Source organism: Somniosus microcephalus, unplaced genomic scaffold, assembly GCF_052327205.1.
Source record: "Somniosus microcephalus isolate GS21.2 unplaced genomic scaffold, FLI_Smic_1.0 unresolved_chr1, whole genome shotgun sequence".
NCBI lineage: Eukaryota > Metazoa > Chordata > Chondrichthyes > Squaliformes > Somniosidae > Somniosus > Somniosus microcephalus.
In genome coordinates this window covers 31,264,137-31,290,546 of record NW_028225179.1, presented here as the reverse complement: position 1 = coordinate 31,290,546, position 26,410 = coordinate 31,264,137, and the positions used below count along the sequence as shown (strand labels likewise).

The window sequence follows — 26,410 nt, the reverse complement described above, 5'->3', positions numbered from 1 at the left end:
AATGAGAGCAGTGAGGTCATCACTTGGAATGGTCACACAATGGGAGCAGTGAGGTCATCACTTGGAATGTTCACACAATGGGAGCAGTGAGGTCATCACTTGGAATGGTCACACAATGGGAGCAGTGAGATCATCACTTGGAATGGTCACACAATGGGAGCAGTGAGGTCATCACTTGGAATGGTCACACAATGGGAGCAGTGAGGTCATCACTTGGACTGTTCACACAATGGGAGTGATATGCCTATCAATTAGTCCAATAAAAGGCGACGAGTTAAGAACGTAACTGAAGGTTTTTATTGGCTAAATAACAGAGCCCACCCTCGTGGGTGATCCGATCCAACAGGGAGGAATACTAGCCAGTCAGCTACCTTTATACCTGGGCAGGTAATGGGCGGAGTCGGAGGTGGTCAGCCCAGGTATAACAGTGCGACAAGAGGCGACCTCGTGTAGTGATGTGACAGTGAGAACAGTGAGAACAATATACAGTGATAACTATAACAGTGGTTTACCACATTCACCCCTTGTTTAGATTAGAGTCCGGCGGGGTGAAGTGTATTACCAGCTCTGGTATGTCAGTCTGTCCGGAGGCTTCGTTAGCCTCTCCGATCGTCGCAGCGGCGGTGTTACATTATCCGGTGTTAAAGCTGGTGTCTGCGTAGTCGGCAAAGGCTCGTGGGGTTCCGGCATGCCGTCTACCTCGGCTGGACTCGGGGGGTTGGGAGGGGGGGGTGAGGGTGCGAGGTCTCGTAAGGAGACAGTGTCCTCCCGTCCGTCTGGGTAAGCCACATAGGCGTACTGGGGGTTGGCGTGCAGGAGGTTCACCTTCTCGACCAGGGGGTCCGTTTTATGGGCCCTCACGTGCTTTCGCAGCAAGACGGGTCCCGGAGAGGTCAGCCAGGTTGGTAGGGTGGTTCCCGTAGTCGACTTCCTGGGGAAGACAAACATTCGAGCATGGAGGGTGGTGTTAATGGCAGTGCAAAGTAGTGACCGGATGGAGTGCAGCGCAATCGGGAGGACCTCTTGCCAGCGGGAGGTTGGGAGGCCCTTAGACTTTAAGGCTAAGAGGGTGGCCTTCCATACCGTCGCGTTCTCTCTTTCCACCTGGCCGTTCCCTCGGGGGTTGTAGCTGGTGGTCCTGCTTGCTGCAATACCCCTCTCCAATAGGAACTGACGGAGTTCCTCGCTCATGAAGGAGGCGCCCCGGTCACTATGTATATAGTTCGGGAACCCGAACAAGGCGAAGAGTTTGTTCAGGCATTTAATGACCGTGTTACTGGTCATGTCTGGGCAGGGGAAGGCAAAGGGGAAACGGGAGTACTCATCAACGATGTTGAGGAAGTACACATTACGGTCGGATGACGGTAGGGGCCCCTTGAAGTCGATGCTCAGACGCTCGAAGGGGCGGGTGGCCTTGATCAGGCTTGCTCTGTCCGGCTTATAGAAGTGCGGTTTGCACTCAGCACAGATCTGGCAGTTCCTGGTCATGGTCCTGACCTCCTCGATGGAGTATGGCAGGTTGCGGGCCTTAATGAAATGGTAGAGTCTGGTGACTCCGGGGTGGCAGAGGTCATTGTGGAGGGTCTGAAGTCTATCACTTTGCGCGCTGGCGCATGTAATGCGTGAAAGAGCATCAGGGGGGTCGTTCAGTTTACCGGGCCGGTACAAGATCTCATAATCATAGGTGGAAAGCTCGATTCTCCACCTCAAGATTTTGTCGTTCTTGATCTTGCCCCTCAGCTTGTTATTAAACATGAAGGCAACCGAGCGTTGGTCGGTGAGGAGGGTAAATCGTTTATAACAACAGAAAATGCTGGAAAAACTCAGCAAGTCAGGCAACATCCGTGGAGAGAAATTTGAGTTGACGTTTCGGGTTTGACCCTTCTTCAAAACTGGAGAGAAAAGGAACTAGCCCCCCCCCCTTTCCTTTTGTTTCTCTCTCACACCTGGCAGCTATCTTTTGCCCTGCCAGTACACTTTACACCTAATCACAGCCTATTACCATCTCGTCTAGCTTCTAATCTCTTTTACTTCTTTTGGTTCTTTTATTCTTTTGTCCGATCGCAGCCCTGCCTTCGATCTAGTTCCTTTTCTCTCCAGTTTTGAAGAAGGGTCAAACCCGAAACGTCAACTCAAATTTCTCTCCACGGATGTTGCCTGACTTGCTGAGTTTTTCCAGCATTTTCTGTTGTTATTTCGGATTTCCAACATCTGCAGTATTTTGCTATCGTACTAGGGTAAATCGTTTGCCTGCCAAGTAGTGCCTCCAGCGCCGTACTGCCTCCACAATTGCCTGGGCTTCCTTCTCGACCGACGAGTGTCGGGTCTCGGGGCCCTGTAGGGTCCTTGAGAAGAAGGCTACCGGCCTACCCTCCTGGTTAAGGGTAGCGGCTAGGGCGAAGTCGGATGCATCGCTCTCCACTTGGAAGGGGATTGACTCATCCACTGCGTGCATTGTGGCCTTGGCTATGTCTCCCTTAATGAGGGAGAAGGCCGCGCACGCCTCTTCCGTGAGGGGGAAGGATGTGGTTTTCAGGAGGGGTCTGGCTTTGTCCGCATAATTGGGTACCCATTGGGCATAGTAGGCGAAAAGCCCCAGGGTTCTCCTAAGTGCTTTTGGACAGTGGGGGAGGGGTAGCTCCATGAGGGGGCGCATTCTTTCGGGGTCGGGGCCGATGACTCCGTTCTCTACTACACAGCCAAGGATGGCAAGGCGCGCTGTGTTAAACACGCATTTCTCCTTATTGTAGGTGAGGTTCAGCCGTTGGGCCGTACGGAGGAATTTCTCCAGATTCACGTCATGGTCCTGCCGGTTGCGGCCGCAGATGGTGACGTTATCGAGATAGGGGAAAGTGGCCTGTAGTCCGTTCTGGTCAACCATCCGGTCCATCTCCCGTTGGAAAACCGAGACCCCGTTGGTGACACCAAAGGGGACCCTAAGGAATTGGTAGAGGCGGCCATTCGCCTCGAAGGCGGTGTACTGGCTGTCCTCCGGGCTGATGGGGAGTTGGTGGTAGGCCGACTTGAGGTCGATGGTCGAGAATACGCGGTATTGTGCAATCTCATTGACCATGTCCGATATGCGGGGGAGGGGGTATGCGTCCAGCTGGGTGTATCTGTTTATGGTCTGGCTGTAGTCGATAACCAGGCGATTTTTGTCGCCGGTCTTGACTACCACCACCTGGGCACGCCAGGGGCTGCTGCTCCCCTCAATAATGCCCTCTTTCAGGAGTCGCTGCACCTCAGAGCTAATGAAGGCTCTGTCCCCAGCGCTGTACCGCCTGCTCTTAGTAGCGACAGGTTTGCAGTCGGGGGTGAGGTTAGCGAACAGGGAAGGTGGCGGTACCTTGAGGGTGGATAGGCTGCAGGTGTTACGCGGTGGGCGGTTTAACTTTCGCTGGTTGTCGACTGTGAGTGGGGGGAGGGGTCCACCGTATGCTAGGGTTACACTTTGGAGGTGGGATTGGAAGTCCAGCCCTAGTATGACGGCAGCGCACAGCTGGGGGAGTACGAGGAGTTTAAAATTTTTATACTCTGTCCCTTTAACCGACAATGTCATGACACAGTAGCCGCTGATGTCTGTGGCGTGCGACCTCGATGCCATCGAGATGCGGCTGCGCGTTGGCAGGACGGGGAGGGAGTAGTGGCTCACCGTGTCTGGGTGGATGAAGCTCTCCGTGCTTCCGCTGTCGAACAGGCAGGTCGTGGCGTGGCCGTTGACTTTGATGTCCATCATTGAGCTGGCCAGGTGGTGCGGGCGGGCTTGATCCAGGGTCACGGAAGCTAGGGTGTAGATGAGCGCGTCGTTGTCATGACAAGATGGCGGCGAAGATGGCGGCCCCCGTAGTTCACATGAGGCTCTGTTTAAATCGTTTGCCCCGCACAAAGATGGCCGCCCCTGCTGTTCCCATGAGGCTCTGCAGGCTTCGGCTGCCCCGCACAAAGATGGCCGCCCCTGGTTTTCCCATGAGGCTCTGCAGGCTTCGGCTGCCCCGCACAAAGATGGCCGCCCCTGGTTTTCCCATGAGGCTCTGCAGGCTTCGGCTGCCCCGCACAAAGATGGCCGCCCCCAGGGTTCGCATGAGGCACTGCTGGCTTCTGAGGATTTGCTTCTGCAGGCCTTGGAGAAGTGGCCTTTCTTGAGGCAGGTTTTGCAGGTCGAGTTTTTGGCTGGGCAGCGCGACCTCGGATGCTTCTCCTGGCCGCAAAAGAAGCAGCCAGCGGCCCGATCGGGGTTGCCTGATGTCGGGGCCGGTACCGGGGCTAGCGGGCCCGGTCGGATCCGTGATGCAGACGCTGAGGTAGGTCCCGGGGGCAGCGCTGTGAAGGGTGGTGGGGTGGGGGTCGGGCCCGAGTCCCAGGGTCGCGAATAGTACCTGGCAAACGCTTCCTGGTCTTGCTGGGTGGCCTCTAGGGTGAGGGCGAGGGCTTCGGCCTTGTCCAGGTCTATGTCCTTAGCTTCAAGCAGTCTTTGCCGTGTGTAGTCGGAACGTAGGCCTCTCACCAAGGCGTCGCGGACATTGTCTTCCATGTTCGCAGTAGCCGTCACCGCTTTAAAGTCACAGTTCCTGCCGAGTTGTCTCAGCGCTCGTGAAAATTCAGCTATCGATTCTCCTGGCTGTTGCTGGCGAGATCTTAAGAGATGCCTAGTGTACATGTAGTTTACCGGGCTCCGGTACTGCTGTTTCAGTAGGTTGATGGCGTCGTCGTACGTAGTCATGTCCTGGATGAGTGTATATACTCTCGGGCTCGCTTGGGCTTTCAGGACTCTTAGTTTGGATCTCTGAGGGACGACGGCTTCCTCCAGGTACGATTCGAAGCAGTCCAGCCAGTGTTTGAAGTCGTTGGCTGAGTTTGGTGCCTGTGGGTTTAGATCCAGGTATGGTGGTTTCAAGGCTTGCAGCCAAGCCGGCTGGTGTGGCCCGTTGTCTGGAGGCTGCTGTTGCTGTGCTGCTGGGTGAGCTCCTTGCTGTTGCTGTTCATTATCAGACATCTTTAAAATTTAGCCAATAAAATTGATATGCCTATCAATTAGTCCAATAAAAGGCGACGAGTTAAGAACGTAACTGAAGGTTTTTATTGGCTAAATAACAGAGCCCACCCTCGTGGGTGATCCGATCCAACAGGGAGGAATACTAGCCAGTCAGCTACCTTTATACCTGGGCAGGTAATGGGCGGAGTCGGAGGTGGTCAGCCCAGGTATAACAGTGCGACAAGAGGCGACCTCGTGTAGTGATGTGACAGTGAGAACAGTGAGAACAATATACAGTGATAACTATAACAGTGGTTTACCACAGAGAGCAGTGAGGTCATCACTTGGAATGGTCACACAATGGGAGCAGTGAGGTCATCACTTGGACTGATCACTCAATGGGAGCAGTGAGGTCATCACTTGGAATGTTCACACAATGGGAGCAGTGAGGTCATCACTTGGAATGGTCACACAATGGGAGCAGTGAGGTCATCACTTGGAATGTTCACACAATGGGAGCAGTGAGGTCATCACTTGGAATGGTCACACAATGGGAGCAGTGAGGTCATCACTTGGAATGTTCACACAATGGGAGCAGTGAGGTCATCACTTGGAATGTTCACACAATGGGAGCAGTGAGGTCATCACTTGGAATGGTCACACAATGGGAGCAGTGAGGTCATCACTTGGAATGGTCACACAATGGGAGCAGTGAGGTCATCACTTGGAATGTTCACACAATGAGAGCAGTGAGGTCATCACTTGGAATGGTCACACAATGGGAGCAGTGAGGTCATCACTTGGAATGGTCACACAATGGGAGCAGTGAGGTCATCACTTGGAATGGTCACACAATGGGAGCAGTGAGGTCATCACCTGGAATGGTCACACAATGGGAGGAGTGAGGTCATCACTTGGAATGTTCACACAATGGGAGCAGTGAGGTCATCACTTGGAATGGTCACACAATGGGAGCAGTGACAGCATCACTTGGAATGTTCACACAATGGGAGCAGTGAGATCATCACTTGGAATGGTCACACAATGGGAGCAGTGAGGTCATCACTTGGAATGTTCACACAATGGGAGCAGTGACAGCATCACTTGGAATGTTCACACAATGGGAGCAGTGAGGTCATCACTTGGAATGGTCACACAATGAGAGCAGTGAGGTCATCACTTGGAATGTTCACACAATGGGAGCAGTGAGGTCATCACTTGGAATGGTCACACAATGGGAGCTGTGAGGTCATCACTTGGACTGTTCACACAATGGGAGCAGTGAGGTCATCACTTGGAATGGTCACACAATGGGAGCAGTGAGGTCATCACTTGGAATGGTCACACAATGGGAGCAGTGAGGTCATCACTTGGAATGTTCACACAATGGGAGCAGTGAGGTCATCACTTGGAATGGTCACACAATGGGAGCAGTGAGGTCATCACTTGGAATGTTCACACAATGGGAGCAGTGAGGTCATCACTTGGACTGTTCACACAATCACACTCAGTCCGAGTCTTGTTCCCCGCAGTAACTCCAGCTGTTTTTCTCCGGATGAACTGAACTGATTCCCCCACAGCCTGAAACAGATTAAAGATTAAACAGGAAATAAACAGATTGAACAACAGTGTAAATAACCGCGAGACTGGGGGTAATATTTCAATAATAATTACTGACAAATATTACCCAAAAAAGTGACTGAATCCCATTGATAGTTTATTTATTACATTAAACATTAACACAAACACTCACATGATCTGCTCCAGACTCCGGCAGGTCAGTATGAGGCAGCAGATAGCGGGGACAGATCGGTCTGTGAAGTCGTTTCCTGCCAGGTTCAGATCCCTCAGTGAGCGGTTTGTACTGAGAGTGGAGGCGAGATCCTCAGTACAAGAATCTGTGAGTCCGACATCCCATAGCCTGGGGATCAGAGAGAGAAATAACAGGAATCAGAGTCAATCCCCAGAGTTTATTAATAACACTATTACTGATACTAATAATAATGTTCAGTGTCAGACATCCAGTTATTATAAACACAATCTCACACAGTCTGGTACTTACTGCAGTCTCTGTATTTTACAGTCCGGGTTCCTCAGAGCCACAGACAGTCGTTTCACTCCTGAATCTCGCAGTTTATTATCACTCAGGTCCAGATCCGTCAGTGAGCGGTTTGTACTGAGAGCGGAGGCGAGATCCTCGGCACAAGAATCTGTGAGACCAACATCACCCAGCCTGGGGATCAGAGAGAGAAATAACAGGAATCAGAGTCAATCCCCAGAGTTTATTAATAACACTATTACTGATACTAATAATAATGTTCAGTGTCAGACATCCAGTTATTATAAACACAATCTCACACAGTCTGGTACTTACTGCAGAGTCTGTATTTTACAGTCCGGGTTCCTCAGAGCCACAGACAGTAGTTTCACTCCTGAATCTCCCAGTTTATTATGACTCAGGCTCAGATCCGTCAGTGAGCGGTTTGTACTGAGAGCGGAGGCGAGATCCTCGGCACAAGAATCTGTGAGACGGACATTAACCAGCCTGGGGATCAGAGAGAGAAATAACAGGAATCAGAGTAAATCCCCAGAGTTTATTAATAACACTATTACTGATACTAATAATAATGTTCAGTGTCAGACATCCAGTTATTATAAACACAATCTCACACAGTCTGGTACTTACCCCAGTGTCTGTATTTTACAGTCCGGGTTCCTCAGAGCCGCAGACAGTAGTTTCACTCCTGAATCTCCCAGTTTATTATGACTCAGGTTCAGAACCGTCAGTGAGCGGTTTGTACTGAGAGTGGAGGCGAGATCCTCGGTACAAGAATCTGTGAGACCGACATCACCCAGCCTGGGGATCAGAGAGAGAAATAACAGGAATCAGAGTCAATCCCCAGAGTTTATTAATAACACTATTACTGATACTAATAATAATGTTCAGTGTCAGACATCCAGTTATTATAAACACAATCTCACACAGTCTGGTACTTACCCCAGTCTCTGTATTTTACAGTCCGGGTTCCTCAGAGCCACAGACAGTAGTTTCACTCCTGAATCTCCCAATTGAATGCCATTCAGCCTAAAAACAAACAGAGAGAGAGAAACAAACTGAATCAAAGCCCGGATCTGATATACTTTTCTCTCTGGGATATTACAGCAATCACTGAAAGTACTTCAGGAAATTAATCACCCGGTTTTCCCCATCGGCGACAGTCGGGCGGGGGCGGGGTCCGGTGAAGGGTCGGGCGGGGGTCGGCGGAGGGTCGGGCGGGGGCCTGGGTCGGGGGAGGGGAGGGTCAGGGTCGGTGGAGAGTTGGTGGCGGTCGGGTGGGATCGGTGTCGGGTGCGGCCGGGGCCGGGAGAGGGTCGGGCGAGGGTCGGTAGGGTCGGGCGGGGCCGGGGTCGGGAGAGGGTCGGGCGAGGGTCGGTAGGGTCGGGCGGGGCCGGGGCCGGGAGAGGGTCGGGCGAGGGTCGGTAGGGTCGGGCGGGGCCGGGGTCGGGAGAGGGTCGGGCGAGGGTCGGTAGGGTCGGGCGGGGCCGGGGTCGGGAGAGGGTCGGGGCGAGGCCGGGGGCCGGAGGCGGCGGTCGGGCGGGGCCAGGGGACGACGGAGGGTCGGGCGGGGCCGGGGACGACGGAGGGTCGGGCGGGGCCGGGGGCGGCGGCGGGTCGGGCGGGGCCGGGGACGATGGAGGGTCGGGCGGGGCCGGGGACGGCGGAGGGTCAGGCGGGGCCGGGGGGCGGCGGAGGGTCGGGCGGGGCTGGGCGAGGGTCGGGCGGGGCCGGGGACGGCAGAGGGTCGGGCAGGGCTGGGGGCGGCGGAGGGTCGGGCGGGGCCGGGGACGGCGGAGGGTCGGGCAGGGCCGGGTTTGGCGGAGGGTCGGGCGGGGCCGGGGACGACAGAGGGTCGGGCGGGGCCGGGGACGGCAGAGGGTCGGGCGGGGCTGGGCGAGGGTCGGGCAGGGCCGGGGGCGGCGGAGGGTCGGGGGGGTCGGGTGTGTCCGGGGTCGGGGGTCGCGGCCTCACTCTGGGGAATTGGGGGAAGCGGGTTTGATGACACACATTGACTTTGCCCATTGTGCTCTGTGTTCTACAGTATTGAGGTTCTACAAACACTGACATCAGCACAGAGGAGCTCGGCTGCACCCAGGCTCTCCCAGAACTCCCTCTAGATGATTACTGAGGGAGCCACAGCCCGCAGGGAGGTTCTCGTCACTTTCAAGGGGCGGAAGAGACCAACACAGCCTGGGTGCACATTGCACCGTGGGGCTCAAGCAGGGATGTGGTCGGGAGGAGCAGCCTGCAGTGACACAAACCTTTCAATGATCTCAGTAGATTACAAAACGTTACTGCAAAGCCTCACTTAACCTCATCAGGCTGTGCCTCTCATCACATCCCCATCACTCTGCCTTCCCCACCCTAGTCCTGAACATCCTTACTCTCACCAACTTACCCTGCACCTCCACCCATCTCTCTCTATATTATCACATCCCCATCACTCTGCCTTCCCCACCCTACTCCTGAACATCCTTACTCTCACCAACTTACCCTGTACCTCCACCCATCTCTCTCTATATTATCACATCCCCATCACTCTGCCTTCCCCACCCTACTCCTGAACATCCTTACTCTCACCAACGTACCCTGCACCTCCACCCATCTCTCTCTATATTATCACATCCCCATCTCACGAGCCACCCCTCACACTCACCCTCATCCTAGTCCAATCATACCAACTAACAACACACAAGGATAGGCAATTGTGTGTTTTAGCCAATGTTCATGTGAAGTTTCTGTTAATGTGGTGTCAAACATTGAAATCTTTATTTTCAACACTTTCCGTTCTTCGAAAGATTTGTGTACATGTTTGGAAGTGGCTTAGTGAGTTGCAGTGAATGGTGAGACATAACGATAGCCCCCGCAATGCTGATGAGTGTGACAGGAATGGTTTGGGCATTGTAGGGATGCTTTGTGTTGTTGGTGTGGGCTGGTGTTAACCTGGCGCATCATGTGTCATCCAGGGCGAGCAGCACCAAGTGAAGAAATTCTGGCCATGGTGAGGCCATCTCTGGTGACCCGGTCAGCAATGTGGCCGGGTGTTGATGCCCTCTGTGCGGTGCAGCATCAGGACTTGTGGAGAAGGTTGGTGTTGTTGTTGGTGCTGCTGGTGTCCCTGGTGCTGCTGGTGTTGGGGCTGATCGTGGTGAGACTCTGAGGCCCAAGGTGAGACAGTATAAACCAGACCCATGCTGGTGTAATAGATGGCAGGTGAACTTGAGATGTCAGAAGCTATCTGTTAACGGTGAGAGAGGTTGTTCCAATGAGGTGACACTGGATAGAGAGTTTGCTCCAAACACTTGCAACCTGCATAAAGCTCAATCTGTCTTCCAAATGCAGTAAGCAACAGCTTCTGAGCTTGGAAAGTGAACAGCTGTGAGATGGGAGCTTTTATAGCACATTTCCAGCTGTCAAGTAATGAAATGATTCCATGGCCTTTCAACTCCCGCCCTGGTTACCTGACGTGATCCCCGAGCAGCGTGGACCACAGGAACATAGGGTCTGATGAAAGGGAGGAACTGAAAGAAATCAGTATTTGTAGGGAAATGGTGTTAGGGAAATTGATGGGATTGAAGGCCGATAAATCCCTCGGGCCTGATAATCTACATCCTAGGGTACTTAAGGAAGTGGCCCTAGAAATAGTAGATGCATTGCTGATCATCTGCCAACATTTGATGGAATCTGGAACAGTACCCATGGATTGGAGGGTAGCTAATGTTACCCCACTGTTCAAAAAAGGTGGTAGAGAGAAAACAGGGAATTACATCGGTAAGCCTGACATCGGTAGTGAGGAAAATGCTAGAGTCCATTATAAAAGATGCAATAGCAGAGCACTTGGAAAACAGTGACAGGATCGGACAAAGTCAACATGGATTTACAAAAGGTAAATCGTGCTTGAATAATCTACTGGAATTTTTTGAGGATGTAACTAGTAAAATAGATAAGGGAGAACCAGTGGATGTGGTGTATTTGGACTTTCAGAAGGCTTTCGATAAGGTCCCACATAAGAGATTAGTGTGTAAAGTTAAGGCACATGGGATTGGGGGCAAGGTGTTGACTTGGATAGAGAACTGGTTGGCAGATAGAAAGCAAAGAGTTGGAATAAACGGGTCTTTTTCTGAGAGGCAGGCAGTGACTAGTGGGGTACCGCAGGGATTGGTCCTTGGACCCCAGCTATTCACAATATATATTAATGATCTAGACAAGGGAACTAGATGTAATATCTCCAAATTTGCAGATGACACAAAGCTGGGTGGGCGTGTGTGTTGTGAGGAGGATGCCGAGAAACTACAGAATGATTTGGACAGGTTGGGTGATTGGGCAGAAGCATGGCAGATGCAATACAACGTGGATAAATGTGAGGTTATCCACTTTGGTGTCAAAAACAGGAAGGCAGATTATTATCTGAATGGCAATAGATTGGGAGAAGGGGAAGTGCAATGAGACCTGGGTGTCCTTGTGCACCAGTCGCTGAAGGTAAGCATGCAGGTGCAGCAGGTGGTTAAGGCGGCAAATGGTATGTTGGCCTTCGTAGCGAGAGGGTTTGAGTACAGGAACAAGGAGGTCTTGCTGCAGTTGTACAGGGCCTTGGTGAGACCACATCTTGAGTATTGTGTGCAGTTTTGGTCACCTCATCTGAGGAAGGATATTCCTGCCATGGAAGGAGTTCAGTGAAGATTCACCAGGCTGATACCTGGGATGGCAGAAATGACGTATGAAGAGAGATTGGGTCGATTGGGCTTGTACTCGCTGGAGTTTAGAAGAATGAGAGGGGATCTCATTGAAACTTATAAAATTCTAACCGGACTAGACAGACTAGATGCAGGAAGGATGTTCCCGATGGTCGGGGAGTCCAGAACCAGGGGTCACAGTCTAAAGGATAAGGGGTAGGCCTTCTAGGACAGAAATGAGGAGGAATTTCTTCACCCAGAGAGTGGTGAACCTGTGGAATTCTCTACCACAGAAGGCAGCAGAGGCCAATTCATTAAATATATTCAAGGAGGAGTTGGATATATTTCTTAAGGCTAAAGGGATCAAGGGATATGGGGAGAAAGCAGGGACAGGGTACTGAATTTGGATGATCAGCCATGATCGCATTGAATGGCGGAGCAGGCTCGAGGGGCCGATTGGCCTACTCCTGCTCCTATCTTCTATGTTTCTATGTAAACTCTGAAGGCGAGCTGAAAATAGTTGTTACTGTAATCCTCTGTTAACAAGGTTATAATGACCTGAATTGCCTCCCCCGCCGCTACGTGTGGGGTCTGCTCTGCTCTGACAGACCCGACATTTGGGAAAGGCACGTGGTGGCGGGTTGACAGCGAGGTCCCGAACCACTGGGGAAAAATCCATTTTCCCACCCGACCCGCCACTGATCGCGCCCGCTGACCCCTGCGAAATTCCCCCCTCACTGGGAATGTATCTCACTCTGTCCAACTGCCCATATATTCAGGGACTGTCCGTTAATGTATTTATTAAATAAAGTGCTGTCTGTGTGGAGCCTTTAAATGTCCCTCAGTCCGGTCTCATTCCCTGATGATCAGAATTACCCTCCTGGAGCTCAGTGACCGGCCTCGTCATGTTTGGAGAAACTTGTCCCATTTCTGCTGCTCCTTAAATCCCGGATTTTATGGGAATCGGTCGATTTTTTCAGAATTAAATGATAAAGCGGTGATTCCCTGTGCTTTCTACTCTGTGCATTATATTAATCTGTACAATAACTCTGGGTGAGTTATATTGTGAAACGCTCACTGCTGCTGTAAAATCCGCCCCCCAGGATTTTATATAACAAGGAGAATTTATTCTGAAATAAAAACAGGAAATGCTGGAAATACCCAGCAGGTCAGGCAGCATCTAGAGAGAGAGAAACAGAGTTAATGTTTCAGGACAAGGACCCCTCGTCAGAACTGGAACAAGTTACAGATGTAACAGATGTTTAAGCAAGTGTCGGGGCCGGGAAAGGTGGGGGGAGCGGAGGACAGAACAAAAGGGAAGGTCTGTGATAGGGTGGAAGACAGGAGAGATTAAATGTGGAGGCTGGTGGGGTGAAAGGTGAAGACAAGGGGAACCTATCGTGGTTCTGGGAGGGAGGGGCAGGGGTGAGAGCAGAAGTGTGGGAAACAGAACAGACACGGTCAAGAGCCGCGTCAACCACGGTAGAGGGGAATCCTCGGTTGAGGGAAAAGGAAGACATGTCGGAAGCACTGGATGGAACGTGGCATCATCAGAAAAACTGGGAGAATGGGCCAGCGTCCTTACAGGAAGTGAGGTGGGAGGAAGTGTATTCCAGGTAGCTGTGGGAGTCAGAGGGCTTATAGTGAATGTTTGTCAATAGCAGCAAGAGAGTTTATTCTGTCCCGTTACAAGTTTTAAATGTCCCTGTGCTCCTAGTTTATAGGGGAGGGGAGTCTCTCACTTTATTCCCATTATTAAACTGGCTCTACATTTATTTCAGGTGTAACTGGCCCGACAGTTTTTGGGGAATTTTCGGAAGTTCCCTCCCCGAGCGGGGCCTCACACACAGGGGGTGGATTATGGGGAATTCTCGGGTCCACTGCCCCCGGTTTACCCAGGAGCCGCCCGCTGTGTGCGAGGCCCCACCGCTGGCCGGTGTGTGTCTGTACTCCGGTTAGATTGGAACCTTTTCACCGGCAGGTTTAAGATCCTGAATATCAATCTTTACTCAATGTTCAGCACTGTGAATAATTGTAAACATTTACAGCTGAAAGAATTCCCGATTCCCCAATATTCCCAATCCAGGAAACTACCCCCTCGACAGGACACACCCTGCACGGTATTGGAGTAAATATCGAACTGTTAGTGATTTAAACTCGGGTTTCTCTCCTGTTTCTAGTTGAAATGGTGGATGTGGAAAATATTTTAAATTAATTTTATCTTTACTGCCAGATTCTATTTTATATGTTTACCTGTCCAGCCTTATTAAATATGATTTATTGTAATTAAATTATCAGACTCTCAGTGACCTGTATCTGCTGATCCGATAAAGACTGTAAAATCCCTACTTGTTCACAAGGATCCATTTTAGATTCTCCAGTCCTTAGGGAATTACTGACCGATCATATTATTATTGGTCATATTTGTGTTGAATCCACTTCTCCCTGGTTTAACTGAACTGTTTGTTTCCCTACATTACGGAGCAACAACACAATCCGTGACTGTTCTACAATTCACCCAACAGTTAGAGACAAATAAACAGTTACCTCAACACCCGGCATTTGTGCAGTATGGGTCCCAGCCGCTGGAGTCCTTCACACTGAATGGAGCAACAACACAATCCGTGACTGTTCTACAATTCACCCAACAGTTAGAGACAAATAAACAGTTACCTCAACACCCGGCATTTGTGCAGTATGGGTCCCAGCCGCTGGAGTCCTTCACACTGAATGGAGCAGCCTCCTAGATTGAGGTCTTTTATTGAATCACAGAGTCCAATGACGTGAGACAGGACCGCACAGTCAATCGGGGTCAATGTCAATCCAGTAAATCTAAGTGTTTCCACAGATCCCACTGTGGTCCGAGCCAGTGCTTTATTCTGAGACTCAAACAGGTAGTGGAATGTGTTCAGGAGGTTCCTTTTACCAGTTTCACTCCCTGTGTTTCCAATCTGTCCTTCAACCTTCTCCTTCACCCAGTCAATCACTCGGCAGGTGGTGTGATGAAGAAATGGATCCAGAAACTCCTCCAGGGGCCGAGCTGCCTGTGGGGAGGAGAGGCCAGCAACAAAACGGAGAAATATCTCAAATCGCCCATCTTCCTTGCTGTGGGCTTCTCGGAGGAGTTTCAGGATGTCCCCAGGATCTGGAGTCAGGAATTGTGCGAGTGCGGCTACAAACTCTTGGATGGTGAGGTGCGGGAATGTGTACACCACGCTCTGGGCAGATTCATCTCTCTCCAGAAGTTCCACCATGAACCCAGACAGGAACTGGGAATGTTGCAGATTGTACTTGATCAAATCTCCATTTCCAAACACAATCTTCTTCTCGGAGACTCCTGTGAAGGCCATCCCACCAAGCTTCAGTAACACATCACGGGGGCTTGCAATCTCTCGGCCATGGTTTTTCAGAATGTTGTAAATATAGTAGGAATATAGTTGGGTGATGGTCTTGGGAACTTGCCGATTCCTGTCTCTTTGTGTAAAGAAGGGGCCCAGTGACAGACCAAGGATCCAGCAGTAGGAAGGGTTGTAGCTCATGGTGTACAGGATCTCGTTCTCCTCCACGTGTTTGAAAACAGCTGCTGCCACCGTCTGATCTTCAAAAAACTTGTTGAAATATTCCTTCCGTTCTTCACCAACAAATCCCAGGATTTCAGCCCAGACACTGATCTCAGCCTTTTCCAATAAATGTAATGCAGTGGGGCGGCTGGTCACTAGCACTGAACATCCTGGGAGCAGCTTGTGCTGTATTAAACTGTACACAATGTCAGACACTTCACACCAGTCTTCAGGATCTGTGCACCTGTGCTGAGGTTCAGTATGTCTCCGATTGTCAGCAAAATCGATCCTGTCCTTGAATTCATCCAAACCATCGAATATAAACAACAATCTCTCTGGGTTCTTCCAGAGCTCCCTAAGAATATTCCCAAAGTAAGGATACTGATCCAGTATCAGATTCCTCAGGTTTATTCTACAATTAATAGCGTTCAAATCCCGGAATTTAAAGCTGAAAACAAATTGAAAGTTTGGGTATATTTTCCCAGTGGCCCAGTCATGAACAATCTTTTGTACCATTGTTGTTTTTCCAATCCCCGGGACTCCGCTCACTGCTCCTGAACTCCCAGATTTGGATTCTCTCTGGGAAAAACTGCTGTGGAACAATTGATCAGTTCGGATTTTTTCCAGCACTCCCCGGAGATGTTGTTTTCTCCACTCTTCATGGTCTCGGCCTCTTGCCAGCAGTTCATGTTCTACAAGTGTCCGATCTCGAACAGTAGAAATGATTGTTAGTTCAGCGTATCGATCAACCAGCTGGAAAATCTTAACCTTCTCCTTTATTAGGATCGTGTTCACTCTCAGTGTTTCAGTTTGTACCCGGAGTGTTTCCTTGTGTTTCTGCTGAACATCTTCAATTAGAACAGAGAGAAAGTGGTTTCAATGTTAGTTGTATTGACAAAAACAACTTCTCAATAACATTGAATGTTCAGTAAAATATTGCACGGTTTAATTCACAGCTTCAATAGACGTGCGTGTAGAAATTAAATCTCAGTTAATGGAAACCTCGCTTGAAAGTGAACAATGGGCGAGAAAAGTTTCAAATCCTCACTTGATTCTAATATTCACTGAACATGGAGGTTTCAATGAAGGTGATATTTTCCCTCTGATGGTTAATACTCTCCGGCCTGCGCTGTGCTTTAGAAATCACATTACAAATCCACACATGATCCTGTTTATACGACAGTAGAAGTTCTACTGGATCAAACTCTGAAACCGTCAGTGGTGATTCCCTTCTGAAGCAATGGAAAACGGGATTGATTGCTCACCGAGAGGGACAATGTGCAGAAGACCCGCCGTTAGTGTATCAGACCGTGGGCAGGTTATCTGGGTTAGTGTGTACACTGGGAGAGGGGCAGACTGTGAATGGACAGAACTTGCACTGTTAATGTATCAGACCGTGGGCAGGTTATCTGTGTTAGTGTGTACACTGGGAGAGGGACAGACTGTGAATGGACAGAACTTGCACTGTTAATGTATCAGACCGCGGGCAGGTTATCTGGGTTAGTGTGTACACTGGGAGAGGGGCAGACTGTGAATGGACAGAACTTGCACTGTTACTGTATCAGACCGTGGGCAGGTTATCTGGGTTAGTGTGTACACTGGGAGAGGGACAGACTGTGAATGGACAGAACTTGTACTGTTACTGTATCAGACCGTGGGCGGGTTATCTGGGTTAGTGTGTACACTGGGAGAGGGACAGACTGTGAATGGACAGAACTTGCACTGTTACTGTATCAGACCGTGGGCAGGTTATCTGGGTTAGTGTGTACACTGGGAGAGGGACAGACTGTGAATGGACAGAACTTGCACTGTTACTGTATCAGACCGTGGGCAGGTTATCTGGGTTAGTGTGTACACTGGGAGAGGGACAGACTGTGAATGGACAGAACTTGCACTGTTACTGTATCAGACCGTGGGCATGTTATCTGGGGTTAGTGTGTACACTGGGAGAGGGACAGACTGTGAATGGACAGAACTTGCACTGTTACTGTATCAGACCGTGGGCAGGTTATCTGGGTTAGTGTGTACACTGGGAGAGGGACAGACTGTGAATGGACAGAACTTGCACTGTTACTGTATCAGACCGTGGGCATGTTATCTGGGGTTAGTGTGTACACTGGGAGAGGGACAGACTGTGAATGGACAGAACTTGCACTGTTACTGTATCAGACCGTGGGCAGGTTATCTGGGTTAGTGTGTACACTGGGAGAGGGACAGACTGTGAATGGACAGAACTTGCACTGTTACTGTATCAGACCGTGGCCAGGTTATCTGGGTTAGTGTGTACAGTGGGAGAGGGACAGACTGTGAATGGACAGAACTTGCACTGTTACTGTATCAGACCGTGGCCAGGTTATCTGGGGTTAGTGTGTACACTGGGAGAGGGACAGACTGTGAATGGACAGAACTTGCACTGTTACTGTTGTGGTAAACCACTGTTATAGTTATCACTGTATATTGTTCTCACTGTTCTCACTGTTACATCACTACACGAGGTCGCCTCTTGTCGCACTGTTATACCTGGGCTGACCACCTCCGACTCCGCCCATTACCTGCCCAGGTATAAAGGTAGCTGACTGGCTAGTATTCCTCCCTGTTGGATCGGATCACCCACGAGGGTGGGCTCTGTTATTTAGTCAATAAAAACCTTCAGTTACGTTCTTAACTCGTCGCCTTTTATTGGACTAATTGATAGGCATATCAATTTTATTGACTAAATTTTAAAGATGTCTGATAATGAACAGCAACAGCAAGGAGCTCACCCAGCAGCACAGCAACAGCAGCCTCCAGACAACGGGCCACACCAGCCGGCTTGGCTGCAAGCCTTGAAACCACCATACCTGGATCTAAACCCACAGGCACCAAACTCAGCCAACGACTTCAAACACTGGCTGGACTGCTTCGAATCGTACCTGGAGGAAGCCGTCGTCCCTCAGAGATCCAAACTAAGAGTCCTGAAAGCCCAAGCGAGCCCGAGAGTATATACACTCATCCAGGACATGACTACGTACGACGACGCTATCAACCTACTGAAACAGCAGTACCGGAGCCCGGTAAACTACATGTACACTAGGCATCTCTTAAGATCTCGCCCGCAACAGCCAGGAGAATCGATAGCTGAATTTTCACGAGCGCTGAGACAACTCGGCAGGAACTGTGACTTTAAAGCGGTGACGGCTACTGCGAACATGGAAGACAATGTCCGCGACGCCTTGGTGAGAGGCCTACGTTCCGACTACACACGGCAAAGACTGCTTGAAGCTAAGGACCTAGACCTGGACAAGGCCGAAGCCCTCGCCCTCACCCTAGAGGCCACCCAGCAAGACCAGGAAGCGTTTGCCAGGTACTATTCGCGACCCTGGGACTCGGGCCCGACCCCCACCCCACCACCCTTCACAGCGCTGCCCCCGGGACCTACCTCAGCGTCTGCATCACGGATCCGACCGGGCCCGCTAGCCCCGGTACCGGCCCCGACATCAGGCAACCCTGATCGGGCCGCTGGCTGCTTCTTTTGCGGCCAGGAGAAGCATCCGAGGTCGCGCTGCCCAGCCAAAAACTCGACCTGCAAAACCTGCCTCAAGAAAGGCCACTTCTCCAAGGCCTGCAGAAGCAAATCCTCAGAAGCCAGCAGTGCCTCATGCGAACCCTGGGGGCGGCCATCTTTGTGCGGGGCAGCCGAAGCCTGCAGAGCCTCATGGGAAAACCAGGGGCGGCCATCTTTGTGCGGGGCAGCCGAAGCCTGCAGAGCCTCATGGGAAAACCAGGGGCGGCCATCTTTGTGCGGGGCAGCCGAAGCCTGCAGAGCCTCATGGGAACAGCAGGGGCGGCCATCTTTGTGCGGGGCAAATGATTTAAACAGAGCCTCATGTGAACTACGGGGGCCGCCATCTTCGCCGCCATCTTGTCATGACAACGACGCGCTCATCTACACCCTAGCTTCCGTGACCCTGGATCAAGCCCGCCCGCACCACCTGGCCAGCTCAATGATGGACATCAAAGTCAACGGCCACGCCACGACCTGCCTGTTCGACAGCGGAAGCACGGAGAGCTTCATCCACCCAGACACGGTGAGCCACTACTCCCTCCCCGTCCTGCCAACGCGCAGCCGCATCTCGATGGCATCGAGGTCGCACGCCACAGACATCAGCGGCTACTGTGTCGTGACATTGTCGGTTAAAGGGACAGAGTATAAAAATTTTAAACTCCTCGTACTCCCCCAGCTGTGCGCTGCCGTCATACTAGGGCTGGACTTCCAATCCCACCTCCAAAGTGTAACCCTAGCATACGGTGGACCCCTCCCCCCACTCACAGTCGACAACCAGCGAAAGTTAAACCGCCCACCGCGTAACACCTGCAGCCTATCCACCCTCAAGGTACCGCCACCTTCCCTGTTCGCTAACCTCACCCCCGACTGCAAACCTGTCGCTACTAAGAGCAGGCGGTACAGCGCTGGGGACAGAGCCTTCATTAGCTCTGAGGTGCAGCGACTCCTGAAAGAGGGCATTATTGAGGGGAGCAGCAGCCCCTGGCGTGCCCAGGTGGTGGTAGTCAAGACCGGCGACAAAAATCGCCTGGTTATCGACTACAGCCAGACCATAAACAGATACACCCAGCTGGACGCATACCCCCTCCCCCGCATATCGGACATGGTCAATGAGATTGCACAATACCGCGTATTCTCGACCATCGACCTCAAGTCGGCCTACCACCAACTCCCCATCAGCCCGGAGGACAGCCAGTACACCGCCTTCGAGGCGAATGGCCGCCTCTACCAATTCCTTAGGGTCCCCTTTGGTGTCACCAACGGGGTCTCGGTTTTCCAACGGGAGATGGACCGGATGGTTGACCAGAACGGACTACAGGCCACTTTCCCCTATCTCGATAACGTCACCATCTGCGGCCGCAACCGGCAGGACCATGACGTGAATCTGGAGAAATTCCTCCGTACGGCCCAACGGCTGAACCTCACCTACAATAAGGAGAAATGCGTGTTTAACACAGCGCGCCTTGCCATCCTTGGCTGTGTAGTAGAGAACGGAGTCATCGGCCCCGACCCCGAAAGAATGCGCCCCCTCATGGAGCTACCCCTCCCCCACTGTCCAAAAGCACTTAGGAGAACCCTGGGGCTTTTCGCCTACTATGCCCAATGGGTACCCAATTATGCGGACAAAGCCAGACCCCTCCTGAAAACCACATCCTTCCCCCTCACGGAAGAGGCGTGCGCGGCCTTCTCCCTCATTAAGGGAGACATAGCCAAGGCCACAATGCACGCAGTGGATGAGTCAATCCCCTTCCAAGTGGAGAGCGATGCATCCGACTTCGCCCTAGCCGCTACCCTTAACCAGGAGGGTAGGCCGGTAGCCTTCTTCTCAAGGACCCTACAGGGCCCCGAGACCCGACACTCGTCGGTCGAGAAGGAAGCCCAGGCAATTGTGGAGGCAGTACGGCGCTGGAGGCACTACTTGGCAGGCAAACGATTTACCCTCCTCACCGACCAACGCTCGGTTGCCTTCATGTTTAATAACAAGCTGAGGGGCAAGATCAAGAACGACAAAATCTTGAGGTGGAGAATCGAGCTTTCCACCTACGATTATGAGATCTTGCCCGGTAAACTGAACGACCCCCCTGATGCTCTCTCACGCATTACATGCGCCAGCGCGCAAAGTGATAGACTTCAGACCCTCCACAATGACCTCTGCCACCCCGGAGTCACCAGACTCTACCATTTCATGAAGGCCCGCAACCTGCCATACTCCATCGAGGAGGTCAGGACCATGACCAGGAACTGCCAGATCTGTGCTGAGTGCAAACCGCACTTCTATAGGCCGGACAGAGCAAGCCTGATCAAGGCCACCCGCCCCTTCGAGCGCCTGAGCATCGACTTCAAGGGGCCCCTACCGTCATCCGACCGTAATGTGTACTTCCTCAACATCGTTGATGAGTACTCCCGTTTCCCCTTTGCCTTCCCCTGCCCAGACATGACCAGTAACACGGTCATTAAATGCCTGAACAAACTCTTCGCCTTGTTCGGGTTCCCGAACTATATACATAGTGACCGGGGCGCCTCCTTCATGAGCGAGGAACTCCGTCAGTTCCTATTGGAGAGGGGTATTGCAGCAAGCAGGACCACCAGCTACAACCCCAGAGGTAACGGTCAGGTGGAAAGAGAGAACGCGACGGTATGGAAGGCCACCCTCTTAGCCTTAAAGTCTAAGGGCCTCCCAACCTCCCGCTGGCAAGAGGTCCTCCCGATTGCGCTGCACTCCATCCGGTCACTACTTTGCACTGCCATTAACACCACCCCCCATGCCCGAATGTTTGTCTTCCCCAGGAAGTCGACTACGGGAACCACCCTACCAACCTGGCTGACCTCTCCGGGGCCCGTCTTGCTGTGAAAGCACGTGAGGGCCCATAAAACGGACCCCCTGGTCGAGAAGGTGAACCTCCTGCACGCCAACCCCCAGTACGCCTATGTGGCTTACCCAGACGGGCGGGAGGACACTGTCTCCTTACGAGACCTCGCACCCTCACCCCCACCTCCCAACCCCCCGAGTCCAGCCCAGGTAGACGGCATGCCGGACCCCACGAGCCTTTGCCGACTACGCAGACACCAGCTTTAACACCGGATAATGTAACACCGCCGCTGCGACGATCGGAGAGGCTAACGAGGCCTCCGGACAGACTGACATACCAGAGCTGGTAATACACTTCACCCCGCCGGACTCTAATCTAAACAAGGGGTGAATGTGGTAAACCACTGTTATAGTTATCACTGTATATTGTTCTCACTGTTCTCACTGTTACATCACTACACGAGGTCGCCTCTTGTCACACTGTTATACCTGGGCTGACCACCTCCGACTCCGCCCATTACCTGCCCAGGTATAAAGGTAGCTGACTGGCTAGAATTCCTCCCTGTTGGATCGGATCACCCACGAGGGTGGGCTCTGTTATTTAGTCAATAAAAACCTTCAGTTACGTTCTTAACTCGTCGCCTTTTATTGGACTAATTGATAGGCATATCAACTGTATCAGACCGTGGGCAGGTTATCTGGGTTAGTGTGTACACTGGGAGAGGGACAGACTGTGAATGGACAGAATTTGCACTGTTACTGTATCAGACCGTGGGCAGGTTATCTGGGGACAGGAGACAATTGGTTGTGTTTCTGTGTGAAATCAGGGTAATATTTTTCACTGAAGGGCAATAGAGCGAGAGACCAGTTACCAGGGAGGACACTAAGGGGCAGTGTGATTGGGGACAAGAGACAATTGGTTGTGTTTCTGTGTGAAATCAGGGTAATATTTTTCACTGAAGGGTAGTAGAGTGGGAGACCAGTTACCAGGGAGGACACTAAGGGGCAGTGTGATTGGGGACAAGAGACAATTGGTTGTGTTTCTGTGTGTGAAATCAGGGTAATATTTCTCACTGAAGGGTAGTAGAGTGGGAGACCAGTTACCAGGGAGGACACTAAGGGGCAGTGTGATTGTGGACAAGAGACAATTGGTTGTGTTTCTGTGTGAAATCAGGGTAATATTTTTCACTGAAGGGTAGTAGAGTGGGAGACCAGTTACCAGGGAGGACACTAAGGGGCAGTGTGATTGGGGACAAGAGACAATTGGTTGTGTTTCTGTGTGAAATCAGGGTAATATTTTTCACTGAAGGGTAGTAGAGTGGGAGACCAGTTACCAGGGAGGACACTAAGGGGCAGTGTGATTGGGGACAAGAGACAATTGGTTGTGTTTCTGTGTGAAATCAGGGTAATATTTTTCACTGAAGGGTAGTAGAGTGGGAGACCAGTTACCAGGGAGGACACTAAGGGGCAGTGTGATTGGGGACAAGAGACAATTGGTTGTGTTTCTGTGTGAAATCAGGGTAATATTTCTCACTGAAGGGTAGTAGAGTGGGAGACCAGTTACCAGGGAGGACACTAAGGGGCAGTGTGATTGGGGACAAGAGACAATTGGTTGTGTTTCTGTGTGAAATCAGGGTAATATTTCTCACTGAAGGGTAATAGAGTGGGAGACCAGTTACCAGGGAGGACACTAAGGGGCAGTGTGATTGGGGACAAGAGACAATTGGTTGTGTTTCTGTGTGAAATCAGGGTAATATTTTTCACTGAAGGGTAGTAGAGTGGGAGACCAGTTACCAGGGAGGACACTAAGGGGCAGTGTGATTGGGGACAAGAGACAATTGGTTGTGTTTCTGTGTGAAATCAGGGTAATATTTCTCACTGAAGGGTAGTAGAGTGGGAGACCAGTTACCAGGGAGGACACTAAGGGGCAGTGTGATTGGGGACAAGAGACAATTGGTTGTGTTTCTGTGTGAAATCAGGGTAATATTTCTCACTGAAGGGTAGTAGAGTGGGAGACCAGTTACCAGGGAGGACACTAAGGGGCAGTGTGATTGGGGACAAGAGACAATTGGTTGTGTTTCTGTGTGAAATCAGGGTAATATTTTTCACTGAAGGGTAGTGGAGTGGGAGACCAGTTACCAGGGAGGACACTAAGGGGCAGTGTGATTGGGGACAAGAGACAATTGGTTGTGTTTCTGTGTGAAATCAGGGTAATATTTCTCACTGAAGGGTAGTAGAGTGGGAGACCAGTTACCAGGGAGGACACTAAGGGGCAGTGTGATTGGGGACAAGAGACAATTGGTTGTGTTTCTGTGTGAAATCAGGGTAATATTTTTCACTGAAGGGTAGTAGAGTGGGAGACCAGTTACCAGGGAGGACACTAAGGGGCAGTGTGATTGGGGACAAGAGACAATTGGTTGTGTTTCTGTGTGAAATCAGGGTAATATTTTTCACTGAAGGGTAGTAGAGTGGGAGACCAGTTACCAGGGAGGACACTAAGGGGCAGTGTGATTGGGGACAAGAGACAATTGGTTGTGTTTCTGTGTGAAATCAGGGTAATATTTCTCACTGAAGGGTAGTAGAGTGGGAGACCAGTTACCAGGGAGGACACTAAGGGGCAGTGTGATTGGGGACAAGAGACAATTGGTTGTGTTTCTGTGTGAAATCAGGGTAATATTTCTCACTGAAGGGTAGTAGAGTGAGAGACCAGTTACCAGGGAGGACACTAAGGGGCAGTGTGATTGGGGACAAGAGACAATTGGTTGTGTTTCTGTGTGAAATCAGGGTAATATTTCTCACTGAAGGGTAGTAGAGTGGGAGACCAGTTACCAGGGAGGACACTAAGGGGCAGTGTGATTGGGGACAAGAGACAATTGGTTGTGTTTCTGTGTGAAATCAGGGTAATATTTTTCACTGAAGGGTAGTAGAGTGGGAGACCAGTTACCAGGGAGGACACTAAGGGGCAGTGTGATTGGGGACAAGAGACAATTGGTTGTGTTTCTGTGTGAAATCAGGGTAATATTTTTCACTGAAGGGTAGTAGAGTGGGAGACCAGTTACCAGGGAGGACACTAAGGGGCAGTGTGATTGGGGACAAGAGACAATTGGTTGTGTTTCTGTGTGAAATCAGGGTAATATTTTTCACTGAAGGGTAGCAGAGTGGGAGACCAGTTACCAGGGAGGACACTAAGGGGCAGTGTGATTGGGGACAAGAGACAATTGGTTGTGTTTCTGTGTGAAATCAGGGTAATATTTCTCACTGAAGGGTAGTAGAGTGGGAGACCAGTTACCAGGGAGGACACTAAGGGGCAGTGTGATTGGGGACAAGAGACAATTGGTTGTGTTTCTGTGTGAAATCAGGGTAATATTTCTCACTGAAGGGTAGTAGAGTGGGAGACCAGTTACCAGGGAGGACACTAAGGGGCAGTGTGATTGGGGACAAGAGACAATTGGTTGTGTTTCTGTGTGAAATCAGGGTAATATTTTTCACTGAAGGGTAGTAGAGTGGGAGACCAGTTACCAGGGAGGACACTAAGGGGCAGTGTGATTGGGGACAAGAGACAATTGGTTGTGTTTCTGTGTGAAATCAGGGTAATATTTCTCACTGAAGGGTAGTAGAGTGGGAGACCAGTTACCAGGGAGGACACTAAGGGGCAGTGTGATTGGGGACAAGAGACAATTGGTTGTGTTTCTGTGTGAAATCAGGGTAATATTTTTCACTGAAGGGTAGTAGAGTGGGAGACCAGTTACCAGGGAGGACACTAAGGGGCAGTGTGATTGGGGACAAGAGACAATTGGTTGTGTTTCTGTGTGAAATCAGGGTAATATTTCTCACTGAAGGGTAGTAGAGTGGGAGACCAGTTACCAGGGAGGACACTAAGGGACAGTGTGATTGGGGACAAGAGACAATTGGTTGTGTTTCTGTGTGAAATCAGGGTAATATTTCTCACTGAAGGGTAGTAGAGTGGGAGACCAGTTACCAGGGAGGACACCAAGGGGCAGTGTGATTGGGGACAAGAGACAATTGGTTGTGTTTCTGTGTGAAATCAGGGTAATATTTTTCACTGAAGGGTAGTAGAGTGGGAGACCAGTTACCAGGGAGGACACGAAGGGGCAGTGTGATTGGGGACAAGAGACAATTGGTTGTGTTTCTGTGTGAAATCAGGGTAATATTTCTCACTGAAGGGTAGTAGAGTGGGAGACCAGTTACCAGGGAGGACACTAAGGGGCAGTGTGATTGGGGACAAGAGACAATTGGTTGTGTTTCTGTGTGAAATCAGGGTAATATTTTTCACTGAAGGGTAGTAGAGTGGGAGACCAGTTACCAGGGAGGACACTAAGGGGCAGTGTGATTGGGGACAAGAGACAATTGGTTGTGTTTCTGTGTGAAATCAGGGTAATATTTCTCACTGAAGGGTAGTAGAGTGGGAGACCAGTTACCAGGGAGGACACTAAGGGGCAGTGTGATTGGGGACAAGAGACAATTGGTTGTGTTTCTGTGTGAAATCAGGGTAATATTTCTCACTGAAGGGTAGTAGAGTGGGAGACCAGTTACCAGGGAGGACACTAAGGGGCAGTGTGATTGGGGACAAGAGACAATTGGTTGTGTTTCTGTGTGAAATCAGGGTAATATTTCTCACTGAAGGGTAGTAGAGTGGGAGACCAGTTACCAGGGAGGACACTAAGGGGCAGTGTGATTGGGGACAAGAGACAATTGGTTGTGTTTCTGTGTGAAATCAGGGTAATATTTCTCACTGAAGGGTAGTAGAGTGGGAGACCAGTTACCAGGGAGGA

General features: G+C 51.0%; 1 protein-coding gene across 1 annotated transcript in view; it reads right to left on the bottom strand.

Moving 5' to 3' along the window:
- Positions 1 to 5,028: 5,028 nt before the first annotated feature.
- LOC147094562 (NACHT, LRR and PYD domains-containing protein 3-like) overlaps positions 5,029 to 26,410 on the bottom strand; it is a 37,653-nt gene continuing 16,271 nt past the window's right edge. The window contains exons 3-9 of the mRNA XM_085974393.1: positions 14,378 to 16,112; positions 7,971 to 8,057; positions 7,659 to 7,829; positions 7,347 to 7,517; positions 7,035 to 7,205; positions 6,726 to 6,893; positions 5,029 to 6,553 (exon numbers count right to left, since the gene is read on the bottom strand). Coding sequence (XP_085830519.1) covers positions 6,466 to 6,553; positions 6,726 to 6,893; positions 7,035 to 7,205; positions 7,347 to 7,517; positions 7,659 to 7,829; positions 7,971 to 8,057; positions 14,378 to 16,112 — 2,591 coding nt within the window. The 3' untranslated portion in view covers positions 5,029 to 6,465. The remainder of the gene's footprint in view (positions 6,554 to 6,725; positions 6,894 to 7,034; positions 7,206 to 7,346; positions 7,518 to 7,658; positions 7,830 to 7,970; positions 8,058 to 14,377; positions 16,113 to 26,410) is intronic.